At 60.3% G+C, this 21,717-nt stretch overlaps 1 protein-coding gene across 1 annotated transcript in view; it reads right to left on the bottom strand.

Annotated features, from left to right (window-relative positions):
• SEMA7A (semaphorin 7A (JohnMiltonHagen blood group)) overlaps window positions 1-21,452 on the bottom strand; it is a 33,131-nt gene extending 11,679 nt beyond the window's left edge. Inside the window, exons 1-5 of the mRNA XM_077785851.2 lie at window positions 20,726-21,452; window positions 3,011-3,144; window positions 1,015-1,065; window positions 368-463; window positions 206-290 (exon numbers count right to left, since the gene is read on the bottom strand). Coding sequence (XP_077641977.2) covers window positions 206-290; window positions 368-463; window positions 1,015-1,065; window positions 3,011-3,144; window positions 20,726-20,840 — 481 coding nt within the window. The 5' untranslated portion in view covers window positions 20,841-21,452. The remainder of the gene's footprint in view (window positions 1-205; window positions 291-367; window positions 464-1,014; window positions 1,066-3,010; window positions 3,145-20,725) is intronic.
• Between the last annotated feature and the right edge of the window lie 265 nt (window positions 21,453-21,717).

The raw sequence follows: 21,717 nt of genomic DNA, 5'->3' as shown, positions 1-21,717 counted from the left end.
CTGATTCCCAATGTTCCTCCCACGCCCCGGTGGGAATCTCCAACCTCTCTCCCAAAGGGATGTGCACTTCCATGGGGACAAAATGAGGAGAGCCAAGGGGACAAAGCCCTTGGATCAGCCTCAGGAGGCTCCTGTTTGTCCCAGGGAGGCTTTGAGCACAACAAAACCTCTGGAAAACAGGATAATGGGAAAACATCCCACTTACCATCGACAACGACGAGGGTGTTGGAGTCAGGGGTGAAGGGAGCAATCCCTCTCCCATCCCAGGGCGGGCTCTCCTTCCTCTGCGTCTGGGGAAGGACAGAAAGGGATCCTGAGTGGGGCCAGGCTGGGTTTTCACCACCCGGGATGGGGGAAGGATCCGTACCACATTCCAGCAGGTGGGAGCGCAGGCGCCGGTCCCGCACACCAAGAGCCTGTCCCCGTACTGCTCCACCAGGGTCAGGTAATTCCGGCTGTCCTCCTGCCGGGGAAAGGAGCCTGCCAATGGCACACAGCCCCCGGCACCACGCGGATTCCCTGATCCTTCCTGCCTTTTCCTGGATCTCCTCATCCAGAGGCAGCTCACGAGGAGCACGCGCAGCTCCTTCAGCCCAGATCCTCCAGCCCTCCCCATCCCACTGTTCCCTCTTCAACCCAAATCCTCCTCATCTCATTTCTTCAACCCAAATCCTTCCCATCCCGGTATTCCCACTTCAACCCAAATCCTCCTCATCTCATTCCTTCAACCCAAATCCTTCCCATCCCGGTATTCCCACTTCAACCCAAATCCTCTTCATCTCATTCCTTCAACCCAAATCCTTCCCATCCCGGTATTCCCACTTCAACCCAAATCCTCCATATCCTCTTATTCCTTCAACCCAAATCCTCCCCATCCCATTATTCCTTCAACCCAAATCCTCCCCATCCCACTGTTCCCTCTTCAACCCAAATCCTCCCCATCCCACTGTTCCCTCTTCAACCCAAATCCTCCAGCCCTCCCCATCCCGCTGTTCCCCCACAGGTGGGACCTACCAAATTCTCAGAGGACACGCACTGGCCTTCATTTCTCACCGGGAATTCTTCCTAGGATAAAAGAGAGGGAAACGTTTCCATTCCTGCTTTCCCAACACCACCAGGCGTGGGCTCAGCGTGCCACAAGGTCACCAAACTCCACGAGATGTCCTTGTCCCTCACCCCGGGGGACTGAAAACCCTTGGGAAGGCTGGGCTGGATGCCAGTGATGAAATCTGAGAATCGCTGCTGTCTATTCAGAAAGGATTCCTGGCTGGAAACAGCCAGGAGGGATCCAGAAAGAATCTAAAGCTGGAAACATCCAGGAGGGATCCAGAAAGGAATCCTGGGTCTAAAAATCCAGGATAGATCCAGAAAGGATCCCTGACTGAAAAAATACAGGATTGATCCAGAAAGGATGACACGTTGGAAGTGTCCAAGATGGATCCAGAAAGGATCCCCTGGAAACACCCAGGATGGATCAATAAAAAAATCCCAGGCTGAAATTACCCAATATGGATCCAGAAAGGATCCCTTGGAACCATCCAGGATGGATCCAGAAATGATCCCCTGGAAACACCTAGGATGGATCAAGAAAGGATCCCAGGCTGAAAATACCCAGGATGGATCCATAAAGGATCCCCTGGAAACACCCAGGATGGATCAAGAAAGGATCCCAGGCTGAAAATACCCAGGATGGATCCAGAAATGATCCCCTGGAAACACCCAGGATGGATCAAGAAAGGATCCCAGGCTGAAAATACCCAGGATGGATCCATAAAGGATCCCCTGGAAACACCCAGGATGGATCCAGAAAGGATCCAGGACAGGAAACACCCTCCCTGAAGGTACCAAAGACATCCGAGGGATCCCACCCAGGGAAGAACCCACCCATGGTGAATGTGGGAGATTTAATCCTGACCCTAACACGAACCCCCATAAATCTAAACCTAAAACCAAAGCCAGCCCTAACCCTAAGACTCACTGGGAGAGATCCCAGCGACTAAAGGACCTGGCAATGGCCAAGAGCGGAGATTTAAACCTAAACCAAACCCTGACCCTAACACTAATCCTAAACCTAATCCTAAAGCTAACCCTGACCCCGACACTAACCCTAACACTAACCCAGATCCAAACTGAAAGCTTGACACCAAACCTAACCCTAACCCTAAACCAAACCCACACCCAGACCGTGACCCTAACCCTAATCCTGACCCTAACCCTAAACCTGACCCTAAACCTAACACTAACCCTAACACTAAGCCCAAACCCAAACCCAAACCCTGAATCTAAGCCTAATCCTGACCCTAACCCAAATCCAAACCCAAACACAAACCCTAAGCCTAAGCCTAAGCCTAAGCCTAATACTAGGACTAACCCTGACCCAAAAACTAACCCTAACACTAACTCTGATCCTCACCAGAAGATTGACAGCAACCCTAACCCTAACCCAAAACTAAACCCCAATCCTAACCCTAACCCTAACCTAACCCTAATCCTGACCCAAACCCAAACTCAAACTCAAACCCAAACCTAAACGCAAACCCTAACCCTGACCCTAACCCAACCCTAATCCTGACCCAAAGCCAAAGCCAAAGCCAAAGCCAAAGCCTAACCCAGACCCAAACCCAAACCCAAACCCAAACCCAAACCCACACCCAAACCCAAACCCCAACCCAAACCCAAACCCCAACCCTAACCCAAACCCTAACCCAAACCCCAACCCAAACCCAACCCAAACCCAAACCCAAACCCAAACCCAAACCCAAACCCCAACCCTAACCCAAACCCTAACCCAAACCCAAACCCAAACCCAAACCCTAACCCTAACCCTAACCCAAATCCTAACCCTAACCCTGCCCCTAGTCGTTCTTTCCTGCTGGGATTTTGTTTCCTGGCAGGATGGAGCTGGCCGGGCAGAGACCAGGCTCATCCAGGCCTGGAATGTGGCCGGGAGATGGATCCGGGGACATTTTGTGGGGTTTTGATGCCGAAGCCGTTAGCGGCGCCTCCTCACCGTGTAGTTCTCGCGCGTTGCAAAGTCGTAGTAGTAGAGCCTGCCCTCGCCCCCGACGTAGACGGAGGAGGTGTTTTCCTGGTGGAAGAACACCGGGAACCTCTCCCTGCACGGGAACGCATATTCCTTGGCACCTGGGAAGGGCACACATCTCAGGGAGCTGCTCCGGGGGCACCCGCGGATCCCCTCCCTTCCCGTGCGGGGCTGGGGCCTCGGGGAGGGTGGGAAAGGGGACAGGCGGCCCCCGGTGTCCCCACGGGGACAGGACAGCGGGAATCGCTGCGGGAATTGATGTGGGAATTGATGTGGGAATCACTGCGGGAATCGCAGTGGGAATTGCTGCAGGAATCACTGCAGGAATTGCTGCAGGAATCACTGCGGGAATCGCTGCCGGAATTGATGTGGGAATTGATGTGGGAATTGATGTGGGAATTGATGTGGGAATCGCAGTGGGAATCGCTGCGGGAATTGATGTGGGAATTGATGTGGGAATCACTGCGGGAATCGCAGTGGGAATTGCTGCAGGAATTGCTGTGGGAATCGCTGCAGGAATTGCTGTGGGAATCGCAGTGGGAATCGCTGCGGGAATTGCTACAGGAATTGATGTGGGAATCGCTGTGGGAATTGCTGCAGGAATGGCTGCGGGAATTGCTGTGGGAATCACTGCAGGAATCGCTGCAGGAATCGCTGCAGGAATCGCTGCGGGAATTGCTGCAGGAATTGCTGCAGGAATCGCTGCAGGAATTGCTGCAGGAATCGCTGCAGGAATCGCTGCAGGAATAACTGTGGGAATTGATTGGGGAATCGCTGCAGGAATCGCTGCAGGAATTGCTGAGGGAATTGCTGTGGGAATCGCTGCAGGAATCGCTGCAGGAATCGCTGCAGGAATTGCTGCAGGAATTGCTGCAGGAAACGCTGCAGGAATCGCTGCAGGAATTGCTGCAGGAATCACTGCAGGAATAACTGTGGGAATTGATTGGGGAATCGCTGCAGGAATCGCTGCAGGAATCGCTGCAGGAATAACTGTGGGAATTGATTGGGGAATCGCTGCAGGAATCGCTGCAGGAATTGCTGAGGGAATTGCTGTGGGAATCGCTGCAGGAATTGCTGCAGGAATCGCTGCAGGAATCGCTGCGGGAATAACTGTGGGAATTGATTGGGGAATCGCTGCAGGAATTGCTGAGGGAATTGATGTGGGAATCACTGCAGGAATCCCTGCAGGAATCGCTGCAGGAATCGCTGCAGGGATCCACTGCATGAGGGGGGGCTGGGAGTGCCCCAGCCCTGGCTCTGGGTGCTGCCTCCCAGATTCCCAGTGCCTCCTGCATCCCGGCTGAGGGATCGGCGACCCTCTGCCACCCTGGCAACCGATCCAGGCAGTGCCAGGGAGATTCGGATCCGTCCCAGAGCCAGGAGGAGGGACAGGGTGTGGATCTCCAGGAGGATGGACAGGGTGTGGATCTCCAGGAGGATGGGCAAGGTGTGGATCTCCAGGAGGATGGACAGGGTGTGGATCTCCAGGAGGATGGACAGGGAGTGGATCTCCAGGAGAATGGACAGGGTGTGGATCTCCAGGAGGGACAGACAGGGTGTGGATCCCAGGAGGATGGACAGGGAGTGGATCTCCAGGGCAGGAGGGATGGACAGGGTGTGGATCTCCAGGAGGATGGACAGGGAGTGGATCTCCAGGAGAATGGACAGGGTGTGGATCTCCAGGAGGGACAGACAGGGTGTGGATCCCAGGAGGATGGACAGGGAGTGGATCTCCAGGGCAGGAGGGATGGACAGGGTGTGGATCTCCAGGAGAATGGACTCGGTTTGGATCTCCAGGAGGATGGATGGACAAGGTGTGGATCTCCAGGAGGATGGACAGGGTTTGGATCTCCAGGAGGGACAGACAGGGTGTGGATCCCAGGAGGGATGGACAGGGTTTGGATCTCCAGGAGGGACAGACAGGGTGTGGATCCCAGGAGGGATGGACAGGGAGTGGATCCCAGGAGGATGGACAGGGAGTGGATCTCCAGGAGGGACAGACAGGGTGTGGATCCCAGGAGGATGGACAGGGTGTGGATCTCCAGGAGGATGGACAGTGTGTGGATCCCAGGAGGATGGGCAAGGTGTGGATCTCCAGGAGGATGGACAGTGTGTGGATCCCAGGAGGATGGACAGGGTGTGGATCCCAGGAGGATGGACAGGGAGTGGATCCCAGGAGGATGGACAGGGAGTGGATCTCCAGGAGGGACAGACAGGGTGTGGATCCCAGGAGGGATGGACAGGGAGTGGATCTCCAGGAGAATGGACTCGGTTTGGATCTCCAGGAGGATGGATGGACTCGGTTTGGATCTCCAGGAGGGATGGACAGTTTGGCTCCCAGGGCAGGAGGGATGCACAGGGTGCGGAGCCCAGTTCTGCCAGCAGAGAGGCTCACCCAAAACCACCACCCCCAGGCTCCGGTGTCCCAGACAGGAACAAAAAGTGGCAGCCAGCCCTCAGACGTCCCAGCTGGCAGCAGATCTGCTCTGCCCTTCTTCTTTCACATCCCAGCTTCTCCAGCCCCCCTCTCCTACAAACCCTCTCCGTTCCCGCTGCGTGGCCAGCTGGGCCGGGCGAGGCTGGCCCTGCCACCCCGCTGGCACCCCAAAATGCCAGGGTGTGCACGGGGATCGCTCCGGGGACCAAGGCTGCCCTCTGCCCGGCACTCCGAGCTCGCCATTCCCGCTTTTCCCTTTCCCAAAGGCAGCGGCCTCGGCCCTGGGCAGCGCTCCCAGTGCCGCTGGAGCTGGCAGCCGGCACCGCCGGGCAATTAATCAGCGGCGCGTGGCTCTTAATTGCCAGGGCTGGCACTTGGCACTGCGCAGCCCGGGGCTCCGTCTGCCCCTCCCAGCAAGAGGCGCCTCGGAGGTCACCGGGGCGCTGAATTCCCGCTGGGTTTGTGGGGTTGTTCCCATCTCCTGCGGGTTCCTCATCCCTTAAAACAAGCAGAGTTTTCCCAGAAGCTGCCAGAACGGCCCAGGCCGGGTTTGGGGACACAGTGAGGGGACAGCTCCCTGTGCCCTTCCCCTGCCCACCCCTGTGCCCTGCCCAGCCTTCCCTGTGCCCAAAGGCTCCGAGAAACCGCTGAGCCCGAGCTGGAGAAGCTGGCACAGGATCTTCCAGGCTGATTCTGCAGCCAGGCTCATCCCAGCGTGCCCAAGGAGAGGCAGAACCCCCTTCACACCCTCTGCCTTCCCAAAAACCCCGCTGAAGTGCCGTGGTCCCATCACCAACACGCCTCGAGCCGGCCTGCCCAGACCTCACCAAACTTGACTGGGTTTGGAGCCCCAGCCCCTAAATCTCTGCTAAGCCAGGCAAATCTCCCAAACGTTGAGTCTGAGCTCCAAACCCAGCTCCTCCTCCTCTCCCACAGGTCTCTCCTGCTCCTTTGGGGCTCCTTTGGGCGCTCCGCCTGAGTTCCCCAAGCCAAGAGATGAAAACAAAGCAGCTCTAAACAATCATTTGGCGGGCGCCGAGGTTGTTGTTTATCCTGCAGCTCCCCGGGGACCGCCGTGAATCAGAGCCGAGGGAGGAATCCGCTCTGCCAGCCTGCAGCGAGCCCGGGCTGGGCTGGGCACTGCCAACCCAGCCTCCCAACGCTTCCAGGAGCGGCTGCTGGGCTCCCTGCGCCTCTCAGAGCCGCTGCTCAGCCCTGCGGAGCTGCTCCTGCTCTGCCTGGGCTCAGGGAAGGGGTTTGGATGCTGCTGGGATGGGGGAGCAACCCTGCACCCCAAACTGCGGGGCTGGGGTTTGAACGGCGTCGGGAGATGAGGGTGAGGAGGCAGAGGGCGTCTCAGCACCATGAAATCGTGGAATTGTTGGGTGTTGGAACTCAAAATGTCCTTCGGACATTTTTGGAGGTTCCAGGCCCAGGTCAGAAGCATTTGAGACCCTGGCAGGCAGCTGGAAACAGCTGGGATTTTGGGTTTGAGCCATGGAACGATTTACCAACCTTGCAGGAAGAACAAGAAGTCACAAAAGTTTAGATATTGGAGTAGAAGTAGTCACAAAGTAGAGGGAAGAATTTTTGAGTGTTGTACAGGGGGGTTTTGGTTTTGTACATGGGGTCAGAGGTTTTAAGATGGATTTGGGATTTGGGCCTGCCCTGTCCTCCTTCTTTCTTCTTCCTCACCTCCATGTTCTTGGTGATGTTGGCACTCACAGATTGGTTTGGAGTAGAAAAGTACCATTTAATAGAGGTAATGGGTATTGGGGAAAAACTGTAACCATGTAACACGTAATGTACCATATAAAAGATAGAAAAGCACCATTTAATATAGGTAATAGGCATTGGGGAAAACTGTAAACATGTAACATGTAATGTACCATATAAAAGATAGAAAATCACCATTTAATATAGGAAATAGGCATTGGGGAAAACTGTGAACATGTAACATGTAATGTACCATATAAAAGATAGAAAAGCACCAAGAAGAAGAAGAAGAAGAAGAAGAAGAAGAAGAAGAAGAAGAAGAAGAAGAAGAAGAAGAAGAAGAAGAGAAGGAGTCAGAGAGGATGTCAGGGTGTGTGTGTGCCTCTGCCTGAGCTGTGAGCAAACCACAGCAGCCCCAGAAGAAAATCTTTTAGATAACTTGCAATAAACAACCTTGAGACCAAACAACAGAGACTGCTGAGCCTTTCTTTGGAAGCTCGGGTTGGAGGAGAGACTTTTCCACCACACAGAGCCACCCCTGACCTAGGGTGGTCTCCGGTGGTTGGGAATGGAAGAGACCCCAAAGCTCATCCTGTTCCACAAGGGCAGGGCCACCTCCCGCTGTGCCAGGGAGCTCCAAGCCCCGTCCGGCCCGGCCTGGGGCACTGCCAGGGCCGTGTCCCATTGTGTCCCCAAAGAATGGGACGTCTCTGCTGGCAAACCCAAAGCTGCTCGTGACGCTGGGAATGAAGGCCCGTGCCCTCGGAAGGCTTGGCCCTGCTGTCACCCCCGCTCCCCGATCCGTCCCCGGAGCTGCAGGGGACACAGGCCTCATTCCCGGAGCCTGGCTGACCTCTCCGAGCCCTGTGCCCGGCGTTCGCCGCCAGCCCCGCGGCTGGGGAGGCATCAATAGCACCACTGTCCCCGGGAATGCCACCACTGTCCCCGGGAATGGCCCTGCTCCGGGGCCCGAGCGGCACAAAGGGCGGCTTTGTGCTCGGCACAGCTCCGCGCCGCAGGGGAGGGAGCGGGGACACCGGCTCGGGGACACCGGCTCGGGGACACCGGCTCGGGGACAGGGACACCTCGGAAGGACACTGGGGGCAGGGACATCAAATCAGGGACACGGGCACCTTGGAAGGACAGCTGGAGGCAGGGAAGTGAGCAGGGACATCAAATCAGGGACAGAGGCACCTGGGACATCCCGGAGGATGCCTGAGTTAAAGGAGAGGGAGCAGGGACATCAAATCAGGGACAGAAGCACTCGGGACATTCCAGAATGGCTCCTGGTGGGGAAGGGAAGGGAGCAGGGACATCAAATCAGGGACAGAGACACCAGAGACATCCCAGAGGATGCCTGGGGGGTGAGAAAGGGAGCAAGAATATCAAATCAGGGACACGGGCACCTCAGAAGGACAGCTGGGGGCAGGGGAGGGAGCGGGGACATTGAATCAGGGACAGAGATGCCAGAGATATCCCGGAATGGCTCCTGGTGGGGAAGGGAAGGGAGCAGGGACATCAGATCAGGGACAGAGACACCAGAGACATCCCAGAGGATGCCTGGGCGGGGAGGAAAAGGAGCAGGGACATCAAATCAGGGAGAGTGGCATCTCAGAGGATACCTGGGGGGAAGGGAAGGGAGCAGGGACATCAAATCAAGGATAGAGGCACCAGAGACATCCCAGATGATGCCCGGGGAGGAGGAAAGGAGCAGGGACATCAAATCAGGGACACAGACACCCGGGGCATCCTGGAATGGCTCCAGGTGGGGCAGGGAAGGGAGCGGGGACATCAGATCAGGGACACGGGCACCTCGGAAGGACGGCTGGGGGCAGGGACATCAAATCAGGGACAGAGACACCCAGGACATCCCGGAACATCCCGTCCTCTCTTCCCTCTCCTCTCCTGGCTCCGGCATTCCCGGCTGGCAGCGCCGCCCGCAGCCCAGCCGCTCCTGAGTCACCGGCTCGCACCGCTCCCGGCTCCGGAAAACAGGATTTGGTGGGATTCAACCTTTTCCTGACTCCTTCCCACTGCCATTCATAACACCTGTATTGCCTCACCCTTCACACGGCATTGGAAATAGAATAAAAGGTCTGAAAACGCCTCCGGGTTGCCCCATCCCTCAGTCAGGAAAGGGCCTGATCCAACAGGAATTCTGTGGGAATGCTGCGCAGGGTGGAGGGGATGGTTCCGAAGGGTCAAAGTCAGGATCTGAAGGAAAGCATTTCTCAGGAATATTTATCAGCGATAAATGGAAGTGGAAGCGGGATGGGAGCAGAAGCTGCCCATAAATTCCTTCAAAATGGGAATGACCTTGGAATGGGAGGCGGGAGAGCAGGGTAGGGAGTCTGTCTGCTCCCTAAAATTGTGCACTCCCTGGAATTGCCCGCCCCTGGAATTGCCCTCTCCCCAAAATTGTCTATTCCCTGGAATTGTCCTTTCCCTGGAATTCCCTGCCCCTGGAATTGCCCCCTCCTGGAATTGCCCTTTTCTCTAAAATTCCCTTTCCCTGGAATTCCCTTTCCCGGGAAGTGCCCGCTCCCACCCGGCCCCTCGGCTGAGCTGTGCCACCCCGAGGTCGCAGGACGGGGACACCAGCACGTGGCAAGCCGGGACTGGCACGGAAAAACCGGGATTGGATTGGCACGGGGAAAAACGGGATTGGATTGGCACGGGGAAAAACGGGATTGGAACGGGGAAAGCCGGGATTGGCACGGGGAAAACCGGGATGGGCACGGGGAAAGTGGGATGGGCACGGGGAAAACCGGGATTGGCACGGGGAAAAGCGGGATTGGCACGGGGGAAAGCGGGATGGGATTGGAACGGGGAAAGCCGGGTTTGGCACGGGGAAAAGCGGGATGGGCACGGGGAAAAACGTGATCGGCACGGGGGAAAGTGGGATGGGCACGGGGAAAAGCGGGATGGGCACGGGAAAAAGCGGGATTGGCACGGGAAAAAGCGGGATTGGCACGGGAAAAGCGGGATTGGCACGGGGAAAGTGGGATGGGCACGGGGGAAAGCGGGATGGGCATGGGGAAAACCGGGATTGGCACGGGGAAAAGTGGGATGGGCACGGGGAAAACCGGGATCGGCACGGGGGAAAGCGGGATAGGCACGGGGAAAGCCGGGATTGGCACGGGGAAAAACGTGATCGGCACGGGGAAAGCGGGATGGGCAGGGAGAAGCGGGATGGGCAGGGAGAAGCGGGATGGGATTGGCACGGGCGCGGTGCCCAGCGCTGGCAGCGCGGCGGAGCAGCCCCGGGAAGTGTCGCCGTGCCGCGTGGCAGCGCTGTCACTCGCGGTGGCCCCGATGGCACCGCCAGCTGCTCCGCTGCCCGCGCAGCCCCCGGCCGTTGCCAGCCTGGATTCCCGTGCCCATGGGCGCCGGGCCACGCTCCCGCCCGGCGTCCGGCTGCGATGGGCGCAGGAAACGCTGACTGGAGCTCCGGGAATGTGGGAGTGTCGCCGGATGTCACCTGCGCCCCCAGCCCGGCTCTGAGTCAGGGCGAGCGCTCCGGGCTCTGCACGGCGATCCCGAGCGGGGACGGCAACCGGGAGCCGATGGACGCGGTGACACCGGGCCCTGTCCCGCTCCCGGGGTCGTGACACCGGTTCCTGTCCCTGATACGGTGACACCGGTCCCTGTCCCGCTCCCGGGGTCGTGACACCGGTTCCTGTCCCACTCTCAATACAGTGACACCGGGCCCTGTCCCGCTCGCGGGGTCGTGACACCGGTTCCTGTCCCACTCTCAATACAGTGACACCGGGCCCTGTCCCACTCCCGATGCAGTGACACTGGTCCCTGTCCCACTCCTGATGCGGTGACACCGGGCCCTGTCTCGCTCCCGGGGTCGTGACACCGGGCCCTGTCCTACTCTCAATACAGTGACACCAATCCCTGTCCCCGATGCGGTGACACCAATCCCTGTCCCACTCCCGTGCGGTGACACCAATCCCTGTCCCACTCCCGTGCGGTGACACCAATCCCTGTCCCCGATGCGGTGACACCAATCCCTGTCCCCGATGCGATGACACCAATCCCTGTCCCACTCCCGTGCGGTGACACCAATCCCTGTCCCCGTCCCACTCCCACAGGACGTGTGACAAACCGCCCAGGTGCCTTTTCCCGGGAATGTGATTCAGGGCCACTCCCAGAGTCACTCGGGGCTCCCTCCCAGCTCTGGAACTCCGCACTGCCGCTGGAGTTTCATCATTCCCTCAGGCACAGGCGGGCCAGGAGGACAATTCCTGGACTTGTCACCGTCTCCCAGGGGGACAGGGACACCCCAGGGCGCTGGCAGGGTCCCCTCTGTCCCCAGAGCAGCGCCCAGGGCTGCCCCCTCCGCCCCGGGCTCCGGCAGGCTGGCGGCGAGAAGCCGGGCTGCATTTTCTCTCTCTTTTCTCTTTTTCAGACCATCTATAAATTCCCCAAACCGAGGCGTTCAGGAAGGGGAAATGGGTCTCCAAGGAGCCGCTGTGCTAAGTTCTCCTTCCAGCGTGACTTTGCTCAGAGGGAACAGAGTGACACGAGGGAACAGCGTGACACTGGGGGCACAGAGGGGACAGGAGTGTCCCTGTCCCATGGGATGGACACCTCAGGCAGCCCGGTGGCACAGGAGTGTCCTGGTGGGACAGGAGTGTCTCTTTTCCATGGGATGGACACCTCGGGCAGCCTGGAGGGACAGGAGTGTCCTGGTGGGACAGGAGTGTCCTGGTGGGACAGGAGTGTCTCTTTTCCATGGGATGGACACCTTGGGCAGCCTGGAGGGACAGGAGTGTCCTGGAGGGACAGGAGTGTCCTGGTGGGACAGGAGTGTCCCTGTCCCATGGGATGGATGCCTCGGGCAGCCCGGTGGGACAGGAATGTCCTGGAGGGACAGGAGTGTCCTGGAAGGACAGGAATGTCCCTGTCCCATGGGATGGACGCCTCGGGCAGCCTGGAGGGACAGGAGTGTCCTGGTGGGACAGAAGTGTCCTGGTGGCACAGGAGTGTCCCTGTCCCATGGGATGGACACCTCTGGCAGCCTGGTGGCACAGGAGTGTCCTGTGGCACAGGAGTGTCCTGTGGGACAGGAGTGTCCTGGTGGCACAGGAGTGTCCCTGTCCCATGGGATGGACACCTCGGGCAGCCCGGTGGCACAGGAGTATCCTGTGGCACAGGAGTGTCCTGTGGCACAGGAGTGTCCCTTTCCCATGGGATGGACATCTCGGGCAGCCTGGAGGGACAGGAGTGTCCTGGTGGCACAGGAGTGTCCCTTTCCCATGGGATGAACATCTCGGGCAGCCTGGAGGGACAGGAGTGTCCTGGAGGGACAGGAGTGTCCCTGTCCCATGGGATGGACGCCTCGGGCAGCCCTGGCAGGCTCCTGGGACTGAGCCTGCAGCAATGGGGTTTTTCATAGGAACATTCTGACTGCAAATGAGGCATTTCTGGAGCAGGTTTGCTCCGACCTGCCACGGCAGAATGGAAAGGTTGTGGCTGCGAGGTCCCAGCAGGCTGCCACCACCGTCCCACACCTCGTGAGAAGTGACACATTTCACATTTTCTGGACGGGTTTCCGAGAAGGAGGTGAAAGGAGAAACGCAAGAGGCAAGAAATGCGTGGAGGCCACTTCCTGTCTGCTGTCCCCTCCTGTCCCCAGCCTCTGCTGTTCCCCCAGGGTCCCCAGGGACACCTCTCTGGAGCAGGAGAGCCTGGGACGAAGGGCTGAGGGATCTCCCCAGAGCAGCCCTGCCGTGTTTCGGGCTGTCCCGTGCCCCAACCTGAGTAATTTCCCGAAGGAAGCAGAAGCAGCAGAGCAGAAGTGACAGTGACACCTCCGGGTTTCTGTCCCATCCCCCCAGGAGCTCCCTCCAGCCCTGCTCTCACTCCCTCCACGTTCCTGTCCCACTCCTCCGGAGCTTCCTCCGGGTCCAAATCCCACCCTGGCCCCACTTTTACTCCCTCCAAATTCCTGTCCCATCCCCAGGAGTTCCCTCCAGGTCCAAATCCCACCCTGGTCCCATTTTTGCTCCCTCCACATTCCTGTCCCATCCCCAGGAGTTCCCTCCAGACCAAATCCCACCCTGGCTCAATTTTTGCTCCTTCCATGCTTCTGTCCCATCCTCAGGAATTCCCTCCAGGTCCAAATCCCACCCTGTCCCCATTTCTGCCCCCTCCACCTTCCCCTCTCCCGTTCAGTCAGAGCTGGAACGTGGCCACCTGGCACTGCTTTCCTGCCCTCCCCTGTCCCAGAACGGAGCAGGGATCCCCAAAAACCCCTGGAAAAACGGGGCAGGACGCTCCAGGCCGAAGCAGCCATTCCCTGCTCTGGCGGCCGGGGGAGGCGCCGCTCCCTGCCGCGGCTTTGCGCCCGTCCCATCCCCAAGCTGGAACGTGGATCCCCGAGTCCGGCGACATTCCCGGTGTCCCAAAGCTGGCCCGGCCTGTGCGCTGCCCCTGGGGCAGGGAGGGCAGCGGCCAGGTCCGCAGCGATGCCCGGGCCGGCTCTTCCCGCAGCGCATCCCAGGAAGGAGCAGTTAAAAGGTTTTGCAAAGCGCTTTCCCATCAGGCCGGGCTGCGTAAAAGCCCTGACGGGAATTTTGCCCTTCCCTCCGTCCTGCAGGAAAGGCTGCGGTTCCCAAAAGCAGGGATTGGAGCTGTCGGCTGCTTTCCTTCCCCATTTTCCACCTGGGACCGGAGGGAAGCTCCAGCTGCTCACTCAGAACCAGCACAGGCGTGGGGAGAAGAACTAGGGGGGTCCCACTGCGGGGATCCCACCCCAGGAGCTCGGCGAGACCCCACAGAAGATGTGAGAGCAGCCTGAGCCATCTCAGCTCTGCCTCACCCCGAGATCCCAGCAAGGCGCAGCCCCGGGGCTCATCCGGAGTTTCTCATCCTCCCCCCGAGCCGCTCTGGCGATGAGCAGAGCTGCGTGTTCTCTGCTTCTCTCCCATCTCATCTCATCTCATCTTCTCTCGGCTCTGCCGCCCCAGCCCTTCCCGGCTCCTTCCGAAGGGCACAGCCTCGTGGGACCACCAACATCCTCACCCAGCGGGCTCTGCCACCCAGCCCAGCTGGGATTTCCTCCATCCCTCTTCTCCCGGCTCCCTTCTCCCCATCCCTGCGCTCCCGGGGTGCCCGCCGTGCCCCGGGGTGCCCTGCCATGCCCAGCTTTTCCTTGGATCCCTGCCCCCCATCCCTGCCCTCTCGGGGTGCCTGCTGTGCCCCAGGCAGCTCCCTGCCATGCCCAGCTTTTCCCTGGCTCCCTTCTCCCCATCCCCGCGCTCCTGGGATGCCCTGCCATGCCCAGCTTTTCCCTGGATCCCGGGGTGCCCGCCGTGCCCTGGGGAGCTCCGCGCCATGCCCAGCTTTTCCCTGGCTCCCTTCTCCCCATCCCTGCCCTCTCGGGGTGCCCGCCGTGCCCAGGGGAGCTCCGTGCCACGCCCAGCTTTTCCCTGGCTCCCTTCTCCCCATCCCTGCCCTCTCGGGGTGCCTGCTGTGCCCCAGGCAGCTCCCTGCCATGCCCAGCTTTTCCCTGGATGCCGGGGTGCCTGCCGTGCCCTGGGGAGCTCCGCGCCATGCCCAGCTTTTCCCTGGCTCCCATCCCTGTGCTCCCGGGGTGCCCGCCGTGCCCCGGGGGAGTTCCCTGCCATGCCCAGCTTTTCCCTGGCTCCCTTCCCCCCATCCCTGCCCTCCCGGGGTGCCCTGCCATGCCCAGCTCTTCCCGAGCCGCATTAGCAGGGATAATCCATGCCACAAAAGCCCGGCGATGCCGATGCCCGGCAGCGCACAGACGCGCTTTTCGGAGCCACGCTCCCGAAAGGAAAGATCCTGGCACTCAACCATTCCCCAGCGCCTCGGGGGGGAAAAAAAACCCCTTTTGGTTTGGGAATGGAGCTGCCAGGCTGGCGCCTTGGGATCCCAAAAGCTTTTCTCAGAGCTGTGCTGCCGGTATCCCTGCTCCCAGTTGGAATTGCTCCCCAAACACCCGCTCGGCCGGCAAGGAAAGGGACCCCCAAGCTGCATCCCGCGGGGAACAGGGCCTGGATTCAAAGCCGGGGCTCTGCTCGCCCCACGCTCCGGGAACGCTGGAATTCTCTTTATTAAACATCAAACCCCTGGCCGGCGGGCTCGGCAGCAATTCCACGAATACTAACGCGGCCCCACTCTGGCTCCCCCCATAATTATGCAGCACTGGAGCTGCAAGGCGAGGCCGGAGCCTTTGATTCCGTGGATTTGTGCCAATTTGTGCCATCCAGCAGGTCCGGCCCTCCCGGCCGCACCCCGCCGGCCGCTCGCATTTAAATTTAGAGCCAGGTTTTGCCACTTTGCAAAGGCTCTGCTCTGCGGCGGCTGGTCCCAGGCTGTGCTGGTGGAATTTTATCCAACAATGGCACAAGCGCCGCTGGATGTTGTGTCAGCGCAACAAAGGATGGATTCGGCGGATCGGGGGAGCCCCTCCCAGCCCAGGAAAGTCAAATCCGGGCATTGATTTCCCAGGAAAGGCCTTCCAGGGGGGAAAAGCTGCCCTGAGCAGCTCCAGCAGCATCCAGCAGCAGAACAACCCCGCTCCATCGGCTTCCCGATCCCAGCTCCCTGCAGTGGGACTGGGAAGGATCCCAGTGGGATTGGGAACAGCCCTGCCATGCCCTTCCCAGTGGGATCGGGAAGGATCCCAATGGGATTGGGAATGGCCCCGCCGTGCCCTTCCCAGTGGGATCTGGAAGGAACCCAGTGGGATTGGGAATGGCCCCACCGTGCCCTTCCCAGTGGGATCTGGAAGGATCCCAGTGGGATTGGGAATGGCCCCGCCGTGCCCTTCCCAGTGGGATTGGGAAGGATCCCAATGGGATTGGGAATGGCCCCGCCATGCCCTTCCCAGTGGGATCTGGAAGGATCCCAGTGGGATTGGGAATGGCCCCGCCGTGCCCTTCCCAGTGGGATGTGGAAGGATCCCAATGGGATTGGGAACAGCCCTGCCATGCCCTTCCCAGTGGGATCTGGAAGGATCCCAGCGGGATCAGGAACGGCCCCGCCGTGCCCTTGTGCCCCTCCCGCTGCCGGACACTTCCACGCCTGCCGTGAGCCCCAGGTGGGTGCCAGCCCCGGGCCATGGCGGGTTTGTGCCAGGGGATGGCACGGAGCCCTCGCAGCACCCGGCGTGCCCGCTGCTGACACAGAATTCCCATTCCCCGCACGTCCAGCCCGGGCTGCAGCTCCGCATTCCTCAGGCTCGGAATGCTCCGAGGGCAGGAATGTGAAACCAGACTTCCCAAAACTCCGGGGCAGCTCAGGGCAGGTGCCCGGCTGGGACGGCCAAGAATTCCTCAAGGAAACTCCCAAAATTCACGGTGCCCGCTCCCTCCCACCCGCCAGACCGGAATATTTGCTCCCAGTGGATAGGGAGCCAGGCCGGGAAGGGGACAGGTGACAGAAGCAGAGGTGGCATTAAGGGATTTTCACCCAAACCCCAAACCTAAATCGCAGCTCCACATGCCGCTCCTGGTTCCCGGGGCACTCCCACTCGGGGCCACACGGGTGGGGCTGGGGCTGGCAGCAAAAGGGTGCCCAGCAGGAGGAAGCAGCTCTATTTTTGGAGCAGCTGGGAATAGCCACGGAGGTGGCTGGAACACATTTCCCAGCTCACCTCCCAGCCCCTTTTTTGGGATGTGAGATTTTCCCTAAAAAGCACCTTGGACTTAGATTTATTCCGTGCTCGAGCTTAGATTTAGTTTGTACTCAAGCACTCGGATCTAAATTTAGTCTGTCCCATTTAAGGCACCGAGCCTGGCTGCATCACCCACAGAACACCTTCCCAGGCCATTTTCAGCAGCTCTCTCCCCAAATTGGCTGGTGCAGAGCTGGGAGTTTGGTCAGGAATTGGCATCTGGATCCTTTTTCCAGCCACAACTTCCACCAGCCGTGCCCTGCCTGTTGTTTTTGTGTCGTGCTCTTGCAACAGGAGGTGCCTGTGATTCACTCCATTTGTTTGGTTTGCTTTTCTTCTTTTTCAATCTGCGCACAGCAAAACATATTTCTTTTTTCTTTCTTTTTTTTTTTTTTTTCTTCCCCAACCAACATTTTCAGCTCCCAGCATCCCCCAGCCCTGTGAAAAAGGAGAAAATAGCACTGCTGGGAAAGCGAGCAGCTTTCTCCTGGAGATGGTGATGCTCCGAGAGCTTGGTGGGAAAGTGTCCTACAAAGATGTTTCACACCACGGGACCACAAAAAACTCAAGAGATGCTGTCACCGAGGAGAAAAGCTGCTGCTGGCACCAGAAATCCTTTTCTTGCCACAACAGGAGGAGATGAAGGCCTTAAGGATCATCTCATCCATGCCTTGCCATGGGCAGGGACACCTCCCACTCCAAACCCCGGCGTCCAACCTGGCCGTGGGCACGGCCAGGGACCCAGGGACAGCCACGAATTCCATCCCAGCACCCCATCCACCCCTGCCTCTGGCAGAGGGAGCCATTCCCTGTGTCCTGTGCCTCCAGCCCTGACCCCAAGCCCCTGTGCAGCTCTTTCCAGAAGGTTCCGGGGGGAGCCAGCCCCGCTGCGCAGGGCCCGGGGAGCTCCCCGCCAGCGCTGCTGACACAGCTCTCCCTGCAAGGAGGCAGCCAAGCCCGGCAAAGCCCAGGAGCTGTTCCAGGCAGCCCAGGCGATTCCCAGAACTGCCAATCCAAGGGCTCGCTGTGTTCCAGGGCGGGCTGGAGCCAGCTCACCCCGCCGAGGCAGCCAAGGGTCAAGGGTATAATCCTGCTTGCCTTCCCTCGGGGACCCCCTTCTCTCTGCTGCCTGCGGCTTCCAGCTCACCTGCTAATCAGCTGGGAATAATTAACCAGCCGGAGCCCAGCCCACCCCGCTGGTGGGATGAGAGTTTTGCCCGGATCTCTGCACGTGTGGCTGAGCAGGGATGAATTCCTGAGCGTGGCAGCAGCTCCAGCGCAGCCCGCGCTGCAAAGGCCGCGGGGCTGCAGCAGCCCCAGCCCGCCGCAGGCTCCGTGCCACGCTCAGCGTTTTGCGATGCTCGGTGACTTTCCGGTCAGGAGACAGCCGGGCTGGGCTGTCCCCTCCGCTGTCACCCTCGCCTGGCGCTGGGACACGCGGAAAGCTCCGTGTGGGATGCGGCTGCGCCTTTCGCAAAGCACAGGCCAGGCGGGCAGGGGGAAATCCAGGGAGGCAGGGCAGGATGGGGAGGGGAGGGATGATGGGGAGGGGAGGGAAGGGATGATGGGGAGGGGAGGGAAGGGATGATGGGGAGGGGAAGGATAATGGGGACACTCAGCGAGCTCAGCCCGCAGGAACCCGGAGCCCTCCGCAGGACACGGGGGAGGGCAGCGGCCGGGGCCACCCGCGGATCAGCCACCAAAGAGAACGGGGCAAAGGCCCTGCCAGCAAAAATGACTGGAGCAGTGATGTGGAGCTGATCTTTGAGAGGAGGGAGCCCTGCAGAGCCAGGAGCGCCCGGCAGTGACCAGCTGCCCACGGTGACCTGGAGCCGGCCGCCCGTGCGGGCTGCGGGGACCACGGAGCGGCGGAGCCCGGAGCTCCGAAACGCTGGGAATTGTTGATGCAGGAGCTGCGAGCAGCAGGACAGGCCCGCGCTGCTCCTTTGTCTGCAGGTGCCAGCTCAGGGCTGTGTCACCTCGGCCTGGCTACGTTTTGTCCCCGTTCCCCACGTCCCCTCAGCTATTTCTTACCGGGACTGGGGGCAAAAGCAGCGGCAGCTGCAGAGAGGGCAGGGACTGGTGGAGCCAGGCAGGCTCCAGATGTCACCAGACCGGTGGAATTGGAGCCTTTCGGTGTCAGACTCCCCGGGCACGGTGCTGGTGAGGGGAGCGAGGCCGAGGGATGGAAAAGCAGCTGCAGGCAGGGAGGGATCGCTCCTGCGGACAGCCCGGCCCTGCCCAGCCCCAGCCATCCGCACCCTCGCCCTGCTCAGGGCTGGAGCCTTTGCATCACCTGCTGCCTGTGCGGGGCCGTGGCGCGGAAGAAATTTAATTAGGAGAGAGCTGCCAGCTCCCGCAGAGGCCAGGGCCAGCCCTGCACCACTGCAAAGGCAGCAGCGGGCCCGGAACGCCGCTCCCCACCACCGGGAACGGGGGCCGAGCTGGAAAGCAGCGCTGCGAGCTGCAAATGAACGCTCCGAGCTGGAAATCAGCCCTGCGGCTCCATCCCCCCCCGGCTCGGGGCTCGGGGCTCGGGGCGGCTGCAGCCACGTGCTGAGCCCCGAACGCTGAACACGCCGAGCTCTCAGCAGCCCGGGCCACCCCGGGGAAGTTCAGGGGGCCACAGCAGCCCCTCAGCCTCCTCCTCCTCGCTCACCCAGTGCCCTGCTTCGGGAGGGTGGAGGTGACGGCAAGGAGATGTGAAATGGGACGCGGCTCGTTCGCATCCCTCCCTGACTGCGGTACCGCTTAGCCCGGGACCGTGTCAAAATCAATACAGGCACGAACAAGCGCAGAGACAGGAGCGGCGCGGTGGGTTTCGGTGCCAGGTGCTCGCAGCCTTCGGTGCCACCCAGACACAGGTGAGGGACGAGCGGCAGCACTGCGCAGGGCCACAAAGGTGGGGCTCGGCCACTCCATCCCTCCCCGGCGCTCCATTTCCAGCCACGCCGAACGGCACCGGGGGGAACAGCGGCTCCCGTCCCCCTTTTCCCGCAGCCGCCGCGGTGACGCCATGAGGAGCAGCCCCCCCTGCCCTGCGCGCCGCCACCTCTCCCCTTTGTGTGACAAGGTGACAGCAGAGGCCAGCCCCGAGCCGCGCACACGGCCAGCACCCCCCGTGCCCGCTCCGGAGCCCGCGGAAGGGCACGCGAATGCCAGCGGAGGAGAACAGATGGCACGGAACGAAGCGGGGGAAATGGGCGTTCTCGGAAGTTGCCAGGGAATGGGGAGCAACAGAGGAGCCCTTGTGCTGCAGAGCCCGCCCGGCAAAGGCAACGGGGTCTTTGTTCCAGCCAGCCTGGAGGGGATTCATCCCAAAACTCGGGATGAAACCAGCGCCGACACACCAGGCTCGCAGCCTTCAAAACGTTTCTTTGTTCGGGCTCGCCCGGATCCAATCCGGTTACAAAGTCCTTACGTGCCGTTTGTAAATTTTTTCCCCGAGACCAGCGGTCCTCGGCAAATATTTACTCCCCAAAGTCGTCTGCACCGAGCAGAGCAGATAAATAAGTGCATTAACTATGTAAATACACACTTCTCCTTTCCGGAGAGCTGCAAGTTAGGCAATGTGTCAAAAGCTTTTTGACAGCCTTTAATATACCCAGCAGGTAAGGGAGAAAAAGCGCTTTTTACAGCCTTTAATGTCCCCAGCTCGTAGGAAAATGCTTTTAAGACGTTTAAAAAAAGAAAATAAAAGAAAAGATAGAACGGTCTAACAATCCAATTAAAAGCCAGCAGCCTCAGGCGTTCAGGGAGAGCCAAAAGCCTCCCCGAGGACACAAAAGAAATAAAAATAGCCCGAGTGCTCCAAGGACGAGCCGCAGGTAGGGAGAAGCCGGCGCGGGGAGCGGGCGCATGCCGAGGGACTCACCTTGGGGAGCCGCGATGATCCTGGGGTTCACCTTGGGGCGCCCCGCCGCCCACACGCCCAGCTGGCCGAGCCACAGGGCCACCAGGAGGGCAAGAGGCGACCTCCCCCTGCCCATGCCTAGTCCGGGAGCGAGCCGGGACCGGCAGCCGGGCGGGCGGACAGCCGCATCTCCCCGCTCACAAAAGGCTGCGAGCCAATGACGCGGGGAGGGCGGTCTCGGAAAAGACCGAGTGGAACACTCCCACGTACCTGCGCTCCGGCGCAAGCTTTTACGGGGGGTTTTGAGGGTCGTTTTTTGGGGTTTTCCTCCTTCCCCTCGGCGAGGGGGAGGCGCGGGGGTCGGTGGCTTTGTCGCCCGCGGGTGCTGGGAGAAGCCGCAGCTGGGCAGAGGTTTGCGAAGAACTTCCCGCGGGGGCTGGGGAGGGGAAATAAAGGTTGGGACGAGTGAGACGGCAGCGAAAATGGGGCCGAGAATAGGGGCAGAGAGGCGGCGGTGTGACACGGGGCTCTGCCCCGAGCCAGGTGTGGCACAGCTGGATGGCGGAGCGGCACAGCTGGATCCGGGAGGAGCGGGATGCAGCAGGGCCAGCAGCGAAGGGCCACTCCCAGGGACACCCGAGTGTCACCGCGGTCCCCCCGCGCTGTCACACCCCTTCTCCCGAGCGTGGCAGGGAACGACATCCCCGAGCAGGAAGGCGAGCCCTGCCCGAGCATCCCGACCCTTTGCGACGCGGCCGCTCCCCCCACAAAGGACACCCCGCGGGTGGCACGGTCACCTTTTTGCCGCAAAGGTCCCCCCGGGGGAGGCTCAGGAGCCTTTGTGGCTCTGGTTACCGTGAGGAGCGGGGCATTCCGAGCACGGAGAGCGAGCGGGGACGTGAGCGGAATGGGAGAAAGCCACCGGGAAGGAGCCGCAGCTGCGCCCTTGGAAAGCGGCGCTTGAAGCTCAGCGCCGGCCCCGCGCCGCTCCCGAGGGACGAGCGGAGCCGGGG

The sequence above is a fragment of the Lonchura striata genome, chromosome 10 (genome assembly GCF_050655825.1).
Source record: "Lonchura striata isolate lonStrDom1 chromosome 10, ASM5065582v1, whole genome shotgun sequence".
NCBI classification, from domain to species: domain Eukaryota; kingdom Metazoa; phylum Chordata; class Aves; order Passeriformes; family Estrildidae; genus Lonchura; species Lonchura striata.
This window is presented reverse-complemented; position numbering and strand designations above follow the sequence as displayed.